Source organism: Diceros bicornis, chromosome 14 (assembly GCF_020826845.1).
Source record: "Diceros bicornis minor isolate mBicDic1 chromosome 14, mDicBic1.mat.cur, whole genome shotgun sequence".
Taxonomy (NCBI): Eukaryota; Metazoa; Chordata; class Mammalia; order Perissodactyla; family Rhinocerotidae; genus Diceros; species Diceros bicornis.
In genome coordinates, this window is record NC_080753.1 from 46,949,410 (window position 1) to 46,963,839 (window position 14,430).

Genomic DNA, 14,430 nt, shown 5'->3' on the forward strand with positions numbered 1-14,430 from the left:
AACACTGCTCTATTCTAGATCAACATTAGTTCCTGAAGACTACATCCTTCTCTTTGGATTTATGATACCTATTAGCATATTAGAGACAACAGGAAATTCTGCCATAAAGAGTCTTATTTAATTTGTTTAAGTTAGCTTTCCTCAAAGTTGACCATTGAACCCTTTCATCCATATCTCCTATTATAAATACAGCTTTATTGGAACACAGCGACATCCATTCATTTATGTTGTGTCTCTGGCTGCTTTCATGCCAAAAGGGCAGAAATGTAGAGTTGCAACAGAGACCTTATGGTCCACAAAGCCTAAAATATTTATTATCTGGCCCTTTAAGAAAACAGCTGCCACCCCTGGATTGGTATGTTAAGGAATACACCAGAGAAATACTAATCTAAACCAGGCAATACAGGCTGGATCCTAAAGGTTCTGAGGAAAGGCTTCAGAGGTAAGGGCTCATTAAACAGGGCCCACCTCTAGTTCAATCACGGTAGTTCTGCTTTTATTTTTCAAATTTCCTTTGAAGAAAGTTCCCCTTTATTGCTAAGAAAAGTTTGAACACCACTGACTTAGAAACTCAGAGATCTGAATAGGCAAAGGCCAGGTAAATTATACCCTGCTTTGCCATGGATAGCCTTAACTAACATTCTCTGAAATCAGTGATTAAACTCAGTTTATGTAAATTGAATATCTAATAAACATCTCTTTAGGCATCATGTCCCCTTATCAAGTTATATGTATTATGTACATTACATTTATTTAGATTTCCCATTAAAATTTCTTTTAAAAGTTACATTTTAGTATTATATTATTGGGCTTTGTAAGAATCAAGAGAAGAAAAGGCCCTGTAGAGACTATATCTTGAATTTCTATATATTACCAGCTAAGGGCATTTCTATTATATTATTCAGTGTCTCTTAGGAAAGGATATATAAAAATAATTCTTCTTACTTTTACAGCCTAGAAACATGTACATTTCTCACTGTAAACTGTATACTTCCTTTTACACACATATGAAATTATATGAATCATCCTATTTCCTTATTCTTCTGGAGAGCGAGGATTCACCAGTTGGTAAAACTACCTTCCCTCTTTCTAAATACAATACAGCATTTTATACAGCTTTTATTTTTGTGGTCTATTACATACAATCATTTAATGTAAGCTGCCTAAAATCCTTTTTGGAAGCTGACAATGTATAACAAACATGTAAATTAACATTATTAATCCTATAGAAGAAATAGATTTCTCAATTTTATTTGAACAAGCACAAATGAAAAGATAAAGGAATAAAAGAGACATTTAAATAACTGCCATATAAATTAATAGAATGCAATTATTGGTCTCTTTTTGATCTTAGATCAAAATCAATATATAGTAATCATTACTAAAGGTGATCAGTCAAATATGGCTTGATATAAACCATACAACTCAACAATATAAAGTTTATACACCAGAAAATCAAATATTGCTCATATCCTTTCCAATCTAAAAGGGCAGGAAACAATGTTTTCCAGTTGCATACATAATTAATCTTACACACAGAAGACAGTATCTTTGCAAGTGTCGAAATAACATAAAATTCACTTTTTTAAAATCCCAACATTAATACTGAAATCACTAAGCATCAAGAAATTTTCTCCCTGCTTTGAATATTTCATATTAATTTAATTACCTTTCCATAAGCATTTTATGCCACTTATCTTGCAGTTTTTTTCAGATTTATGAGGAAAAAAAAAAATAGCAACACACAAATGAGATCTAGAAAGGCACACGATAGCTATAAAAACAGCTCATCCATCATCTCTACATTTTGATTCCAGAGACAGCAGTGAAAGGTGTTGTTTCCACACCACTCACCCAGCACACTTAAAAAGGTTTGCTCTATCACTTATACAACTGAAACTGATTGATTAGCTGCTAGAGAAAAATCAATACAAATATCCTAGAAAACAGTAGCTTGTAAATTCATTCTGGCCCCAACAAAGTCCTGGTCACTGCTTGACATGTTTTTCTAGATATCTAAAATGCAACCACGTCAAACCCCAGCCCCAAACACTGTTATGCCTAGGAATTTTTAAAACCAAATCTCAGCAGCGGTGAGGAAGTGAGAAGGAAGGTTTCCCAACTGTCAGAACAATGCGAAGATACCCAGAAGTTACCTGGCAAATCTTATATGCACAACTGCCCACAAAAGCAATGAACACATTGAGAAGTTGAAAATAGTCAATGAAAATGTCAAGGAGACTAGGTTAAGTGAGAGAAAAAGAAAAACAAAGCTAGGAAACCAATTAAATCTATACAATAAAAGATAAACTAAAGTTTCTATTTAAAAATATAGGGGCTGGCCCAGTGGTGTAGTGGTTAAGTTCACGTGCTCTGCTTCCGAGGCCCGGGGTTCGCAGGTTTGGGTCCTGGGCACAGACCTATGCACCACTTATCAAGCTGTGCTGTGGCAGGCATCCCACATATAAAGTAGAGGAAGATGGGCACGGATGTTAGCCAAGAGCCAATATTCCTCAGCAAAAAGAGGAGGATTGGTAACAGATGTTAGCTCAGGGCTAGTCTTCCTCACCAAAATAAATAAATAAATAAATAAATGAATAATTTTGACTTTAATGCTTTCCATTTAAAACTTAATGAGCTCCCTTTCTCAATTTTTTGGCAGCTGAACGTATAGTCAGCATGTTTTTAGTGCTTTGGGAAACCATTTTACATTTAGAATGATTTCATGATTATTTCAGAATCTCTTCTGAATGCTTCCTTGCCTTTGGGTTAGCCCTTAGTCTCTTCATTCATTAGACTACTAAGAAATAAATTTTTATGAATATAAAATGTTTCATAAATATGCTATTCAGAAAGAAATTGTGATCTTACTGTATCAGATGACAGGCTGGGTTCTAATTCCCACTCTACAATTGGTTCAGCCAAAAAAAATCACCTTGTGTTTCTGACACACAGTCATTAAAAAAGTTAAAAAAGAAAGAAAGGATATGTAATTTTCAGGGTGAAAAATTTAACTTCCACTGACAGAATGGCTTTAAACATAGTACTAAAATTTGTTGGCAGCTTATTTAGACTTTTCATCTTAAAGTAACCTCTCAAAGAATCATAATGTTTATTATTCATTATAGGACAGACAATTTAATAATGGTATAATGCAGAATTTAAGGGGTTCTGGCCCAAAGAATACTCCTAACACTTGAATTATTAAAAAACTAAATATGCAAAAGCCACAGAAATAAGAAAACACGTTATTTCTTCTACTGTATTTACTTTCATAATTATTCTTAACAATTTTAAAGCTCAAACATAGGAATTCTATAAGACTCTTAAAATTCAAATGCCTTTTGCAGAAAAAAGATAAGGGACTAACTCAATGTCTTTAAAATGTGAGCTTATAGACTGCTATTTCCCATGGTGGAAAGAGATTAAAAGGCCATCTTTAGCATGAATTTGCTTTTCTCAAGTTAAGAAAATGAAAGGTAACTGCCATGCTAAATAGATTCTATCTATAGAGACATTTTTCATGAAATATATTTTAGGAAGTAACAGCACCACATATCAATCAAATGAGCTCACCAGTCCAAAAACTAGCATTCAATTTCAACTCTAATATACAGATAACAAGACAACAGAAAAACTTTAGATTGCAAATACTCCATGATTGGGAAGAAAAGGCACATATATATACCTACCGATGATTATGAAAGTAATACTAAATAAATCTCTTCTAATACTTTCTCTATAAATAGCCACTAAGTCACTGCTAACCTCTGATATATATTCTTTGACTCACTCATCTTAACTGGCCAAACCCACTTGGATATGACAAAGTTACCTAATAACTAAAGTCTAACAGGTGCATTCCTAAAGATAAGTCAGAGAGCTAAATTGCATATCTTTAGAATAATAAGAAAATGAATTTATAAAAACTATGCTTATTCCTTTCTTTTTTCAAGTCACATATAATACATAAACGTGTCCTTAATAAGTCATGAAGCAATCATATCAAACTGTTAGTATAGGTTACAAGTGAGGATAGATACGAAGGAGCCAAGATGGCTTGCATTCCTACATTGTGATTTAACGGTTTTATATTTTTCAAATAAATTTTCCATGTAAAATGAGAAAATTTTTTAAAGTTATATGTAGCTGCACTTAGAAATGCGTAATGTTGAAAAAGTACCTCAAAGGAACTAATTTGTATGCCAATTTGTAGTGTTTGGTGGATAGATCATATAGTTTTAACATCCTCATTATCTGATACATATACGGAAAAACAAACACCAATTAACAAGGCTAGCAAATGTATCATTTTTCAAATAGATTAGGTCTCTGTGCAAATTTATGCCCTTTCTGAAAAATCCTTAAAGTAGTCATGTTGTAGAAAAGACAACCACCCAAACTTTTCCTCAGATTAGATAATTACCTGAACACCGGCAAGAGGTAACGAGTTTCCTTTTATTTCTCATTCAATACAAGCTGAATGTAAACAGAGGAGGGAACTGAGTTAAGAATATAAAAGTAGAAAAAAATTGTTGGGAGCTACTAATAAATCAGTCAAGGGTATTTTTCTCTCTATTATAAAAAGCATTCAAAATTCTCGTTGATAAAAGCTTTACATAGACTAAATAAAGAAATGTGTTTGGAACTCATGCTTTCTAAGATTCAGGGTGTGAAGTACTGAAAGTAGCACTCCAAGTTACTTGCTAAAAGGAAAAGTACATTGCCAACAACTATTAACTCACAGACAATAGATTATCTCATGGTGGGTATAAAAACACATCAGTGTTATATACACATATTATAAACAAAGACAAAAGAGGAAGTTTATGGTAAAAGCAGTTATGTGTCAACGCAACCGTGACTCATGTTAAAGATAAATCTTTACTATATGCTGAGAGATACCTAGACAGTCACATTTTCCAGCAAGTGATGATTCAGAAATAGCTGGCCACCCACGCAAAGGATTATTCTCATTAGGACTCTCTACTAGTACCACTCTTTACCAGTCCAACAGTCCTGTGGATAAGGAGAGCTATCTTTATTGGCTGATAGCAAAATCTATCTTCCCGTTCCAAGACTCCTGAAAACCCTTATTAGCTCTCTTTGCTAAATGGCCCAAAAATTACCAAAGAAAGAGGTAGAAATCTTGAAAAGTATTGCACTCAGTCCACAAAAGTCTTAACATACATCAGGTGACAGATTTCATTTTTATTTGTCTTTTCCATGGAGTCTAAAGATGGGTGATAAAGTTCACAATATGTCACTTAACCTTCAAGTCATAAGAAGATGGAAGACTGGTAAAAGAAGAGTAATGTGAATATTATAACCTGATTGATTGACTCTGGTAACATCTTCTATTGGGTAAGCTGAAATATTTATAAACTCTTTAGAAAGCTACAAAAGCATGTATCTAAAGTAAAATGTTACTTAGAAGATTAGTATAATTCATTAAGAAAACTAAAATCACACATAATTCTAGAAACTCTTACCTTGAAAAGACTGTTTGGCTCTATCTACTAGTTCATCAATTGGATAACTGGCCAAATTTCCTCTGGCGTGTTTAGTTTTGCAATAGGTACAAGCATTGAGACACCTGTTAAAATGATAGCAACAAATAAGGCTCAAATTGTTAAAGACAGTGCACACTTAACATGGGGGAAAAAAAAAACCAAACCCAAAAGATACACCAAAGTGCAATTTTAGTAACATCTGCCAATTTATATGAGATATAAAAAATAAATATCTACCATACTTCATATTTATTTTAATTCCACCAGGCACAGAAATTTGCAATTCTTTTAGGATTCAACTATTCAAATATGGTTGTACAAATCACATAATATTATATTCAAATGCACATGTCCATGAGGAAGAAAGTTTATAAATGCTTACAATAATTAACTAATCAAAACAAATTCAAGATCCACTTTTTTTTTAAACTACTGACATTTCTTTGGCCATCATCAAACTAAAATCTTAGTATCGCTTATATAAACTATATTCAGAAATGATAAAGCATATTCATTTAACTTTTAACTAATGATATAAGAATAAATAGGCAACATAGCATACTCATAAGAAAATACACCCTTAAAAATTTTCAGAAAATATTTTTCATTCCTTGAAATCAGAAAAAAATATTAAAACAACTACAATGAATACTCTCTAGGATTATATTAGTCAAAGCAAAGAAGCAGAATGACAACATTAGTTTTGAAAAATTGAAAAATAGAATTATTTCCCAATAGTCTTTAGACATGATAAAGAATTTTTAAAACTAAAATGTTGGTTCTACTCTTGTCTTATTATAAAAGAAACAGTTACAACATAATAAAATAGTCCTATACCAAAAAGATAAGGCTCAGCAACATGGAACAAAACAAAAACGAACATCTCTTCAGTGATTCAACTGCTATAATGAGTCGCAAAGTTTTAAAAGACCATCATTACACAAATGCTTTAAAATTTCAAACCGAAAAAACTTAACCTGGCCAATGTTAATATTTTTAATATATGACTTTAAAATACAAGTGAATCACTGTTCTCAGCAGTCAAATATACAAAGCTTAATTTCTGATAATTTTTGCACAGAACTCTTAAGTAAAGTAACACATACATTTTGCAACAATGTTTACTGTTTAACCAACCACATAAACAATCAACACTCTCTTCTTCCTAAACCATTACATTTTTTAAAAATAAAACACAAATTCTAGCCTTTCTCTTATGAACAGAGGTTCTAGTCTCCCGGTTGTTGTGTCTTCTCTTTTTAACTTCCCTTCGTCCCATAACAAGGGGGAAGAGAAAACTGTTTTTTTGGCCTCTCCTTAGCCCTTATTGAGCAACAGACACTTTTCTAGATGTTTTACACACATTATCTCACTTACCATTCTAGAGTTGGGTGTTACTATTCTCATCTTACAGATGAAGAATCTACTTCAAAAAAGTCAGATAATACAACTGATACCACAGAAATATAAAGAATAATAAGATACTACTACAAACAAATACATGCGAACAAAGTGGACAACCTAGAAGAAATAAATTCCTAGAAACACACAACCTACCAAGACTAAATCATGAATAAATAGTAAATCTGAACAGATCAATAATGAGTAAGGAGACTGAATTGGTAATCAAACAAAGAAAAGCCCAGGCCCAGACGGTTTCACTGGCGAATTTTATCAAACATTTAAAGAAAAATTAACGTCAATCCTTCTCAAATTCTTCCAAAAAACAGAAGAAGAGGGAATACTGTCAAACTCATTTTACAAGGCTAGTTACTTTGATGTTAAAGCCAGAGAAGGGCACTACAAGAAAAGAAAACTATAGGCCAATATCTCTCATGAATATAGATGCAAAAATTCTCAACAAAATACTAGCAAACCAAATTGAATAGCACATTAGGAGGATCATACACCATGATTAAATGGGATTCATCCCTGGGAAACAAGGATGGTTCAACATACACAAATCAATCAATGTGATACATCACATTAACAAGAGGAAGGATAAAAATCATATGATCATCTCAATAGATGCAGAAAAACCATTTCACAAAATTCAACATCCATTCTTGACAAAAACTTTCAACAAACTGGGTTTCAAGAAATGTACCTCAACATAATGAACACCATATATAACAAGCCCACAGCTAACATCATATTCATGGTAAAAGGTTCAAAGCTGTTCCTCTAAGATGAGGAACAAGACAAGGATGTCCACTCTTATCACTCCTATTAAACATAGTATTCTAAGTTCTAGCTACAGTAATTAGGCAAGAGAAAGAAATAAAAGGCATCTGAATCACAGAGAAAAAAGTAAAATTATCTCTGCAGATGACATGATATTATATATAGAAAATCTTAAAGACTCCACCAAAAAACCGTTAAACCTAACCTACAAATTCATTGAAGTTATAGGATACAAAATCAACATATAAAAATCAGTAGCATTTCTATACACTAACAACAATATTTCTGAAAAAGAAATAAAGAAAACGATCCCATTTACAATAGCATGAAAAACAATAAAATATTTAGGAATAAATTTAACCAAGGAGATGAAAGATCTATACACTGAAAACTATAATTTTGAAATTGAAAGAAATTGATGAAGATCCAAATAAATGAACAGATATTCCATGCTCATGGATTGGAAGATTTAACATTGCCAAAATGTCCATACTACCCAAAGCCATCTACAGATTCAATGAAGTCCCTATCAAGGTTCCAATGGCATTTTTTACAGAAATAGAAAAAAAAAATCCTATAATTCGTTTGGAACAACAAAAGACTCCAAATAGCCAAAGCAATTCTGAGAAAGAAGAACAAAGCTGGAAGCATCACACTTCCTGATTTCAAATTATATTACAAATATATAGTAATCAAAACAGTATGGTACTGGCATAAAAACAGACAAAAAGAACAATGGAAGAGAACCAAGAGCCCAGAAGTAAACCCAGGCATACACAGTGAACTAGTATGTGACAAAGGAGCCAAGAATATTAAATGCAGAAAAGATAGTCTATTCGTAAACAGTGCTGGGAAAATTGGATATTCACATACAAAAGAATGAAACCAGACCACAATCTTATCCCACTCACAACAATTAACTCAAAATGGATTAAAGACCTAAATGTAAGACCAAAAACCCATAAAACTCCTAGAAGAAAATATAGGAAAAAAGCTCTTTGACATGGGTCTTGGCAATGATTTTTTGGATATGACACCTAAAGCGCAAGCAACAAAAGCAAAATTAAACAAATAGGACTACATAAAACTAAAAAGCTTCTGCTCTGCAAAAGAAACAATCAACAAAATGAAAAGGTAACCTACAAAATGGGAGAAAATATTTGCAAACCACATATCTAATTCAAAATATAAATGACTCATAATATTTGATTATTATTCCATAATAAGAGAATCATGATATGTGATAAGAGGTTAATATCCAAAATATATAAGGAACTCATATAATAGCAAATAACAAACACTCCAATTAAAAAAATGGCCAAAGAATGTGAATAGACATTTTTCCAAAGACATTCAAATGGCCAACAGATACATGAAAAGGTGCTCAACATCACTAATCAAGGAAATGCAAATCAAAACCACAAGGAGATATCACCCCACACCTGTTAGAAGGGCTACCATTAAAAAGACAAGAGATAAGAAGTGTTGGTGAGGATGTGGAGAAAAGGGAACCCTTGGGCACTGCTGGTGGGAATGTAAATTGGAAAACAGCATCTAGGTTCCTCAAAAAATTAAAAGTAGAACTACCATATGGTCCAACAATTCTACTTCTGAGTATATATCTAAAGGAGACAAAATCACTATCTTGAAGAGATATCTGCACCCTCAATTTTCATTGCAGCACTATTTGTGATAGCCAAGACATGGAAACAACCTACGTGTTCTTCAACAGATGAATAGATGAAGAAAATGTGGTAGACATATATACAATGGAATATTAGCCACAAAAAAAGAAGAAAATCCTGCCATTTGCGACAGCATGGATTAACCTTGAGGGCATTAAAAGTTCTCATCACAAGAAAAACTCTGTAACTATTTAAAGTGATGGATGTTAACTAAACTTATCGTGGTAAGCAAGCATTTCACAATATATACATATATCACATTATTATGTTATGTACCTTAAACTTACACAATGTTATATGTCAACTATACCTCACTAAAACTGGATGGTGGCGGAGAGAGTCAGAAAAGTAGCTTGCTCAAGATTTGTAACAACTGAGATTCAAATTTAAGCCTGCGAAATTTCAAACTTCATGTTGTTTCCATACCAATCTGCTTCCCCAGAATAAATGTATGTCAAACATCCTAGCTACATACACATGCAAATAGTAAGATAGGCAACCATACGACATCAGATATAACATAATATAGCATATATATGCAAAGATATAGCCAGTACTCATCATCCTGTATATGAAGCTATTTGTTTAAAGCCTGTGTTCCTCTCTTTTATTCTTTGGAAATCTAAGGCTAGACTTCTTTTTCACCCATTGGCCCAAACAAGTTATTTCATCCTTGTTGTTACACATTCTGTTTTTTATTCTTCTGCTGGCTCTGTGGCAAAATGTGTCACCTCCTTTGACTTGCCTGTCTTTTTAAATTCTACTGCTCAGGTTCTCAAAGCTGATCGCTCTCTCTGCCCTTCTCCTCAAAAGTGGCTCCAAGATCTGCTCTATGCAGCAGGCCCCACCATTCACTTGCCTGTGATCCCCCCTTAAGACTGGGATTCACTCAAGTTAAAACAGCACCCTTCCAGGGTATCTGCTCTCTCCACCTCCTGATACTACTTACATCTCCTGACTCCCTTCTCTTCTCTCTTGTATTTCCAGTGGAGGGCTCCATAAATTAAGTAGACAGTCTCAATAGAAGCTACTACTATTTCTGACTTGGGCTGTTTCTTAAAAATAACTGCCTTAAAGGACACCAACCTGGAAAAGGGGAAAGAAGACAAAAGGAGAAGGGATGGGAAATATGCATTTTAAACATTTATAACATACATGAATTAACAGATGTAAAGTACTTAGAATAGTGTCTGTACCTAGTAAGTGATCAGTAAGTCCTGGCCACTGGTTGTTTAATGTGACCATTCTAAACAATTCTGTAAGAAAATAATTATACATTATCATGTTCCAGGTGCACCTAACTTTATGGAACAGATGTGTTCCTGATATGTTAGCTTAAATCAACTGTGGAAACCAAATCATATTTTCCTACTGGCTCACTGAATAAAGGTGGAAATGTATCCCCTACGGAAACTCACTCATGAAAATGTACTAAAACGTTTAAATAAAACAAGGTGATATTTGGAAACATTTATAATAATCAAAATATGCCAGTAAGTATAAATATTACATTAAGAATTCAAAATATTCTTCACTAAACTGCTCCCTGGGGTTAATCAGAGTTGTTGATGTGATATGTTTTTGAAGTTCTAAACTCTTTATTGTATAAGATGGGTTCATCCTTATCTGCAGTTATCAAAATAACACTTCATATTATTTCAATAAAGTGAAAATTTCTATGGAGTGTATTTCTTTAAGCATGTTATACTACCACTACCCTAAGCATTAAATCTGCTATGTCTTATGTTTAAAAACAAGAGAGATTTGTTATAATGCAAAGGAAAAATAGTAGTACAAAATCAGAAAAGAAAGAATGAGCTTTTTGATGTTATTTGGTTTAAAAACAATTTTCTCAATCACCAGGAATTATAATGACCAATCATTTCGACATGACAAGCCTCCAATAAAATAAAGGGGTTCATCATAGAAACCTTTAGTAGGTAGTTTCAGTTACCTGTAAACTATTAAATAATTGTCTAAGAGAACACTGAGCCAATTTCTTCAACTGTCACAAAACAAAAGATCTTTGAAGGTTGACTGTTGAAAGCCAAAACCAAAAAGAGACGGCTGTTAAACTGCAAGGAAGATGCAAAATCCTGAACAGACCTAGACTGTTGTGATAGAAGGATAAAGCTAGCACCCACATCTACTAATCTTTTCACAGGTTCTTATATGGCCACAGGCCAAGAAATAACTAAAAACCTCAAAAGCAGAGAGAGATTAGGCATTTACTTTAGCAGTAGAGCTCTGAAGTCTTAAAAAGCATCTGTGGTAAAATATTTTTAAATTACAAAAACTAAAAAAATGCAATAACAATGAATTTTCACAGATTAAAATATTTGGAAGGGCTCAAATGCATAATAAAATGTCAATTTAATACCTAAAGCACATAAAGCAAATGAAAACCAAAAGTTTTAACACACTCTTGTTTTTTCTTTTAAAGAGCATCTTTAGATATCACAAAATTAGAGTTATACTTTTAAAAATTCACCATACTGATATCTTTCTTTATGGAAATAAAAACCAATGTGACTCAGGATTCTTCTCTCTGCTTAGGATCAAAGACAAATTTAAATATGCAGAAACTACTGTGGACTCAAACATTAACACTTCAAACTGCTATATTCTGTGTCACTCACATAATTTAATTTATTTGTTTTTAATCAATTGACAGAGTTTACTATTTATCAAAGCTTCAAACTTTACAAAATAATAAGCCCTTCATAGATCTAAACCTTGGAAAAATCATACTGTGGTCCAGCCACATTCTTCCATATTGAAACATCATGAAACAAAGAAAACACAAAAACTCAAGAAACAAAAGGTGCACACACTGTAGGCTGTGCCAGTCTTAATTGTTAAATATAGCCTGTTGTGAGCCCTCATCTTGGTTTTAAAAGTATTTCCAGGAAAATCACAAACTTTTTATCTTTCCTTTTTTTTATTGTTGAGGAAGCTTGGCCCTGAGCTAACATCCATGCCCATCCTTCTCTATTTCGTATGTGGCATGCCGCCACAGCATGGCTTGATGAGCAGTGCATAGAGCCATGCCTGGGATCCGAACCTGCGATCCCCAGGCCACGGAAGCAGAGTGCGCAAACTTCACTACACTACCGGGCCAGCCCCTTTGATCTTTTTAAACAAATACAAAAGAGATACTCATACCAGAAGAATCTGATTAAATCTTCAAATGGTAATATAAAACCTCCTTGCGAAGATCAAAACCCTGCCCAAGCAAAGGAAAAATGACATACTTGAAAAACTAGCACAATATACTTCTAAAATCTTAAATTCTTTAAGCTTTCTGTGGCCAGGACTTCTCTCACCTAAAATAAATCTCTCCACTTGGGTTACTGACTCAATCTTCTCTCCCCAACTCCAAAATCTTATTCTAATGATTACAGCCTCACTTCAACTGCACCCTCTCTGGAGTTCCTTTCCTTCTAGGGGAAAAAAAAAGGGAACAAAGGAAGCTTAGCAGCAGCTAACCCTTCTCCTGTATAACCTAAACTGAAAACAATTACAGCTACATTTTCTCTTATTCTATCCCCATTAGCCACTGTGCTACAGCCTTTGCTTCAAAAAGTTGTTCTAACATATTTAAACTCTGTACTCTTATTTCTCATTCCTTTTACCTTTTACCTGAAAGAATTATCTTTATCATCATCATTCATCAATCTTTGTAAAAATCATCACAACCTTTAAAAATCGCTTGGTGGAGGGGTAGGGGGGAGGGTGCTAATAATAATAAAAGATGGTTGCTGAATACTTGCCAGACACTCAGCAGTGCATTTTACATTAATTGTTTCATTTATCATCACAGCAATCTTGATAATTATTATTACCCTTAAGTTTTATATAGGAAACTGAGGCTGAAAAAGATGAAGAAACTTATCCAAAGTTACACAGATTGCCAAGTCAAAGATGCAATCAATCTTATCTGAAATTCCTTTATCACTGATTGTACTCTACTTCTCTTAAGATACAACAACTTACTCTACGTAAGAATACATGACTGTTGAGGAGAAGTCTGGGAAGATGGTGTAGTAGGAAGCTCCAGGAATCTGTCTCCTCACCTAGACGGCAATTGCACTGGCAGAAATCTGTCTGATGTAACTATTTTGGAACTCTGAAGTCTACACTTCCAGGGGAAGATTTGGATGGTAAATTGCAGATAATTTCAGTCAATTTCAGCTCTTAGCACAACAGCAACTACCCAATCCTTACCCCTAACCACATGGCAGGCAACTGCGTATGTGTTTCGCGAACAGCTTGTCCACAGCATGTGGAAGCTACAGTGGGCAAAATGAACCTTGTCCACCAAATATCAGGGAGCTATGCTGTGATCACTGATTGCTGCTTCTGATCACAGAGGTGCAAGAGAAAGAGGCAGCAGCCATTGTTGTTGCCCCTCCCCACACTGTCAAAAGTCCCTCCCCTTCTGGCTGAAGTGACTACCAAGAGACTTACAGGGCCAGCACTCCCTTTTCCCCCTTCATTTTTCACTTTTTCTCCTTCCAGGAGCCAGACATTAAAGATTAGGACATTGAAAAACAACATCACATAAGGGAAAAGTTAGAAAGTGACCACACAAGCCCAGAGAAAGACTCAGAAAAGACCTGAAAACACCTTAAGTTTATACCTCAGGCTGATCCTTGGTACAGAGAAAGTCTACAACAATTTTAAAAAACCCAAAAAACAAAAAGAGAAAACAACAAAATCTATGAATCTGAGGGGAGAATCTGATTTCCAGAGTTAACACATTATTAGATTCAAATGTCAAGTGTTGAACAAAATCACAAAGCATACAAAGAAACTGGAAAGTATGGCCCATTCAAAGGAAAAAAATATTAATCAACAGAAACTGTCCCTGAAAAAAACCTCTGGCAGATATACTAAACAAAGACTTTAAAACAACTGTCTTAAAGATGCTCACAAAACAGAAGAAAGATGTGGAAAAATAAAAAAAAAAAATCTATGAATAAAATGGAAATATCAACAAAGAGATAGAATGCATAAAAAGAAAGCCAAAGAAAGTATGGAGCTGA

At 33.8% G+C, this 14,430-nt stretch overlaps 1 protein-coding gene across 5 annotated transcripts in view; it reads right to left on the reverse strand.

The window, feature by feature from the left end:
• The window catches only part of CDKAL1 (CDK5 regulatory subunit associated protein 1 like 1), a 639,139-nt gene that overhangs the window by 364,473 nt on the left and 260,236 nt on the right, over positions 1 to 14,430 (reverse strand). For all 5 annotated transcript variants that reach the window (XM_058555174.1, XM_058555173.1, XM_058555170.1 and 2 more), the window contains exon 9: positions 5,493 to 5,596. In XM_058555174.1, coding sequence (XP_058411157.1) covers positions 5,493 to 5,596 — 104 coding nt within the window. The remainder of the gene's footprint in view (positions 1 to 5,492; positions 5,597 to 14,430) is intronic.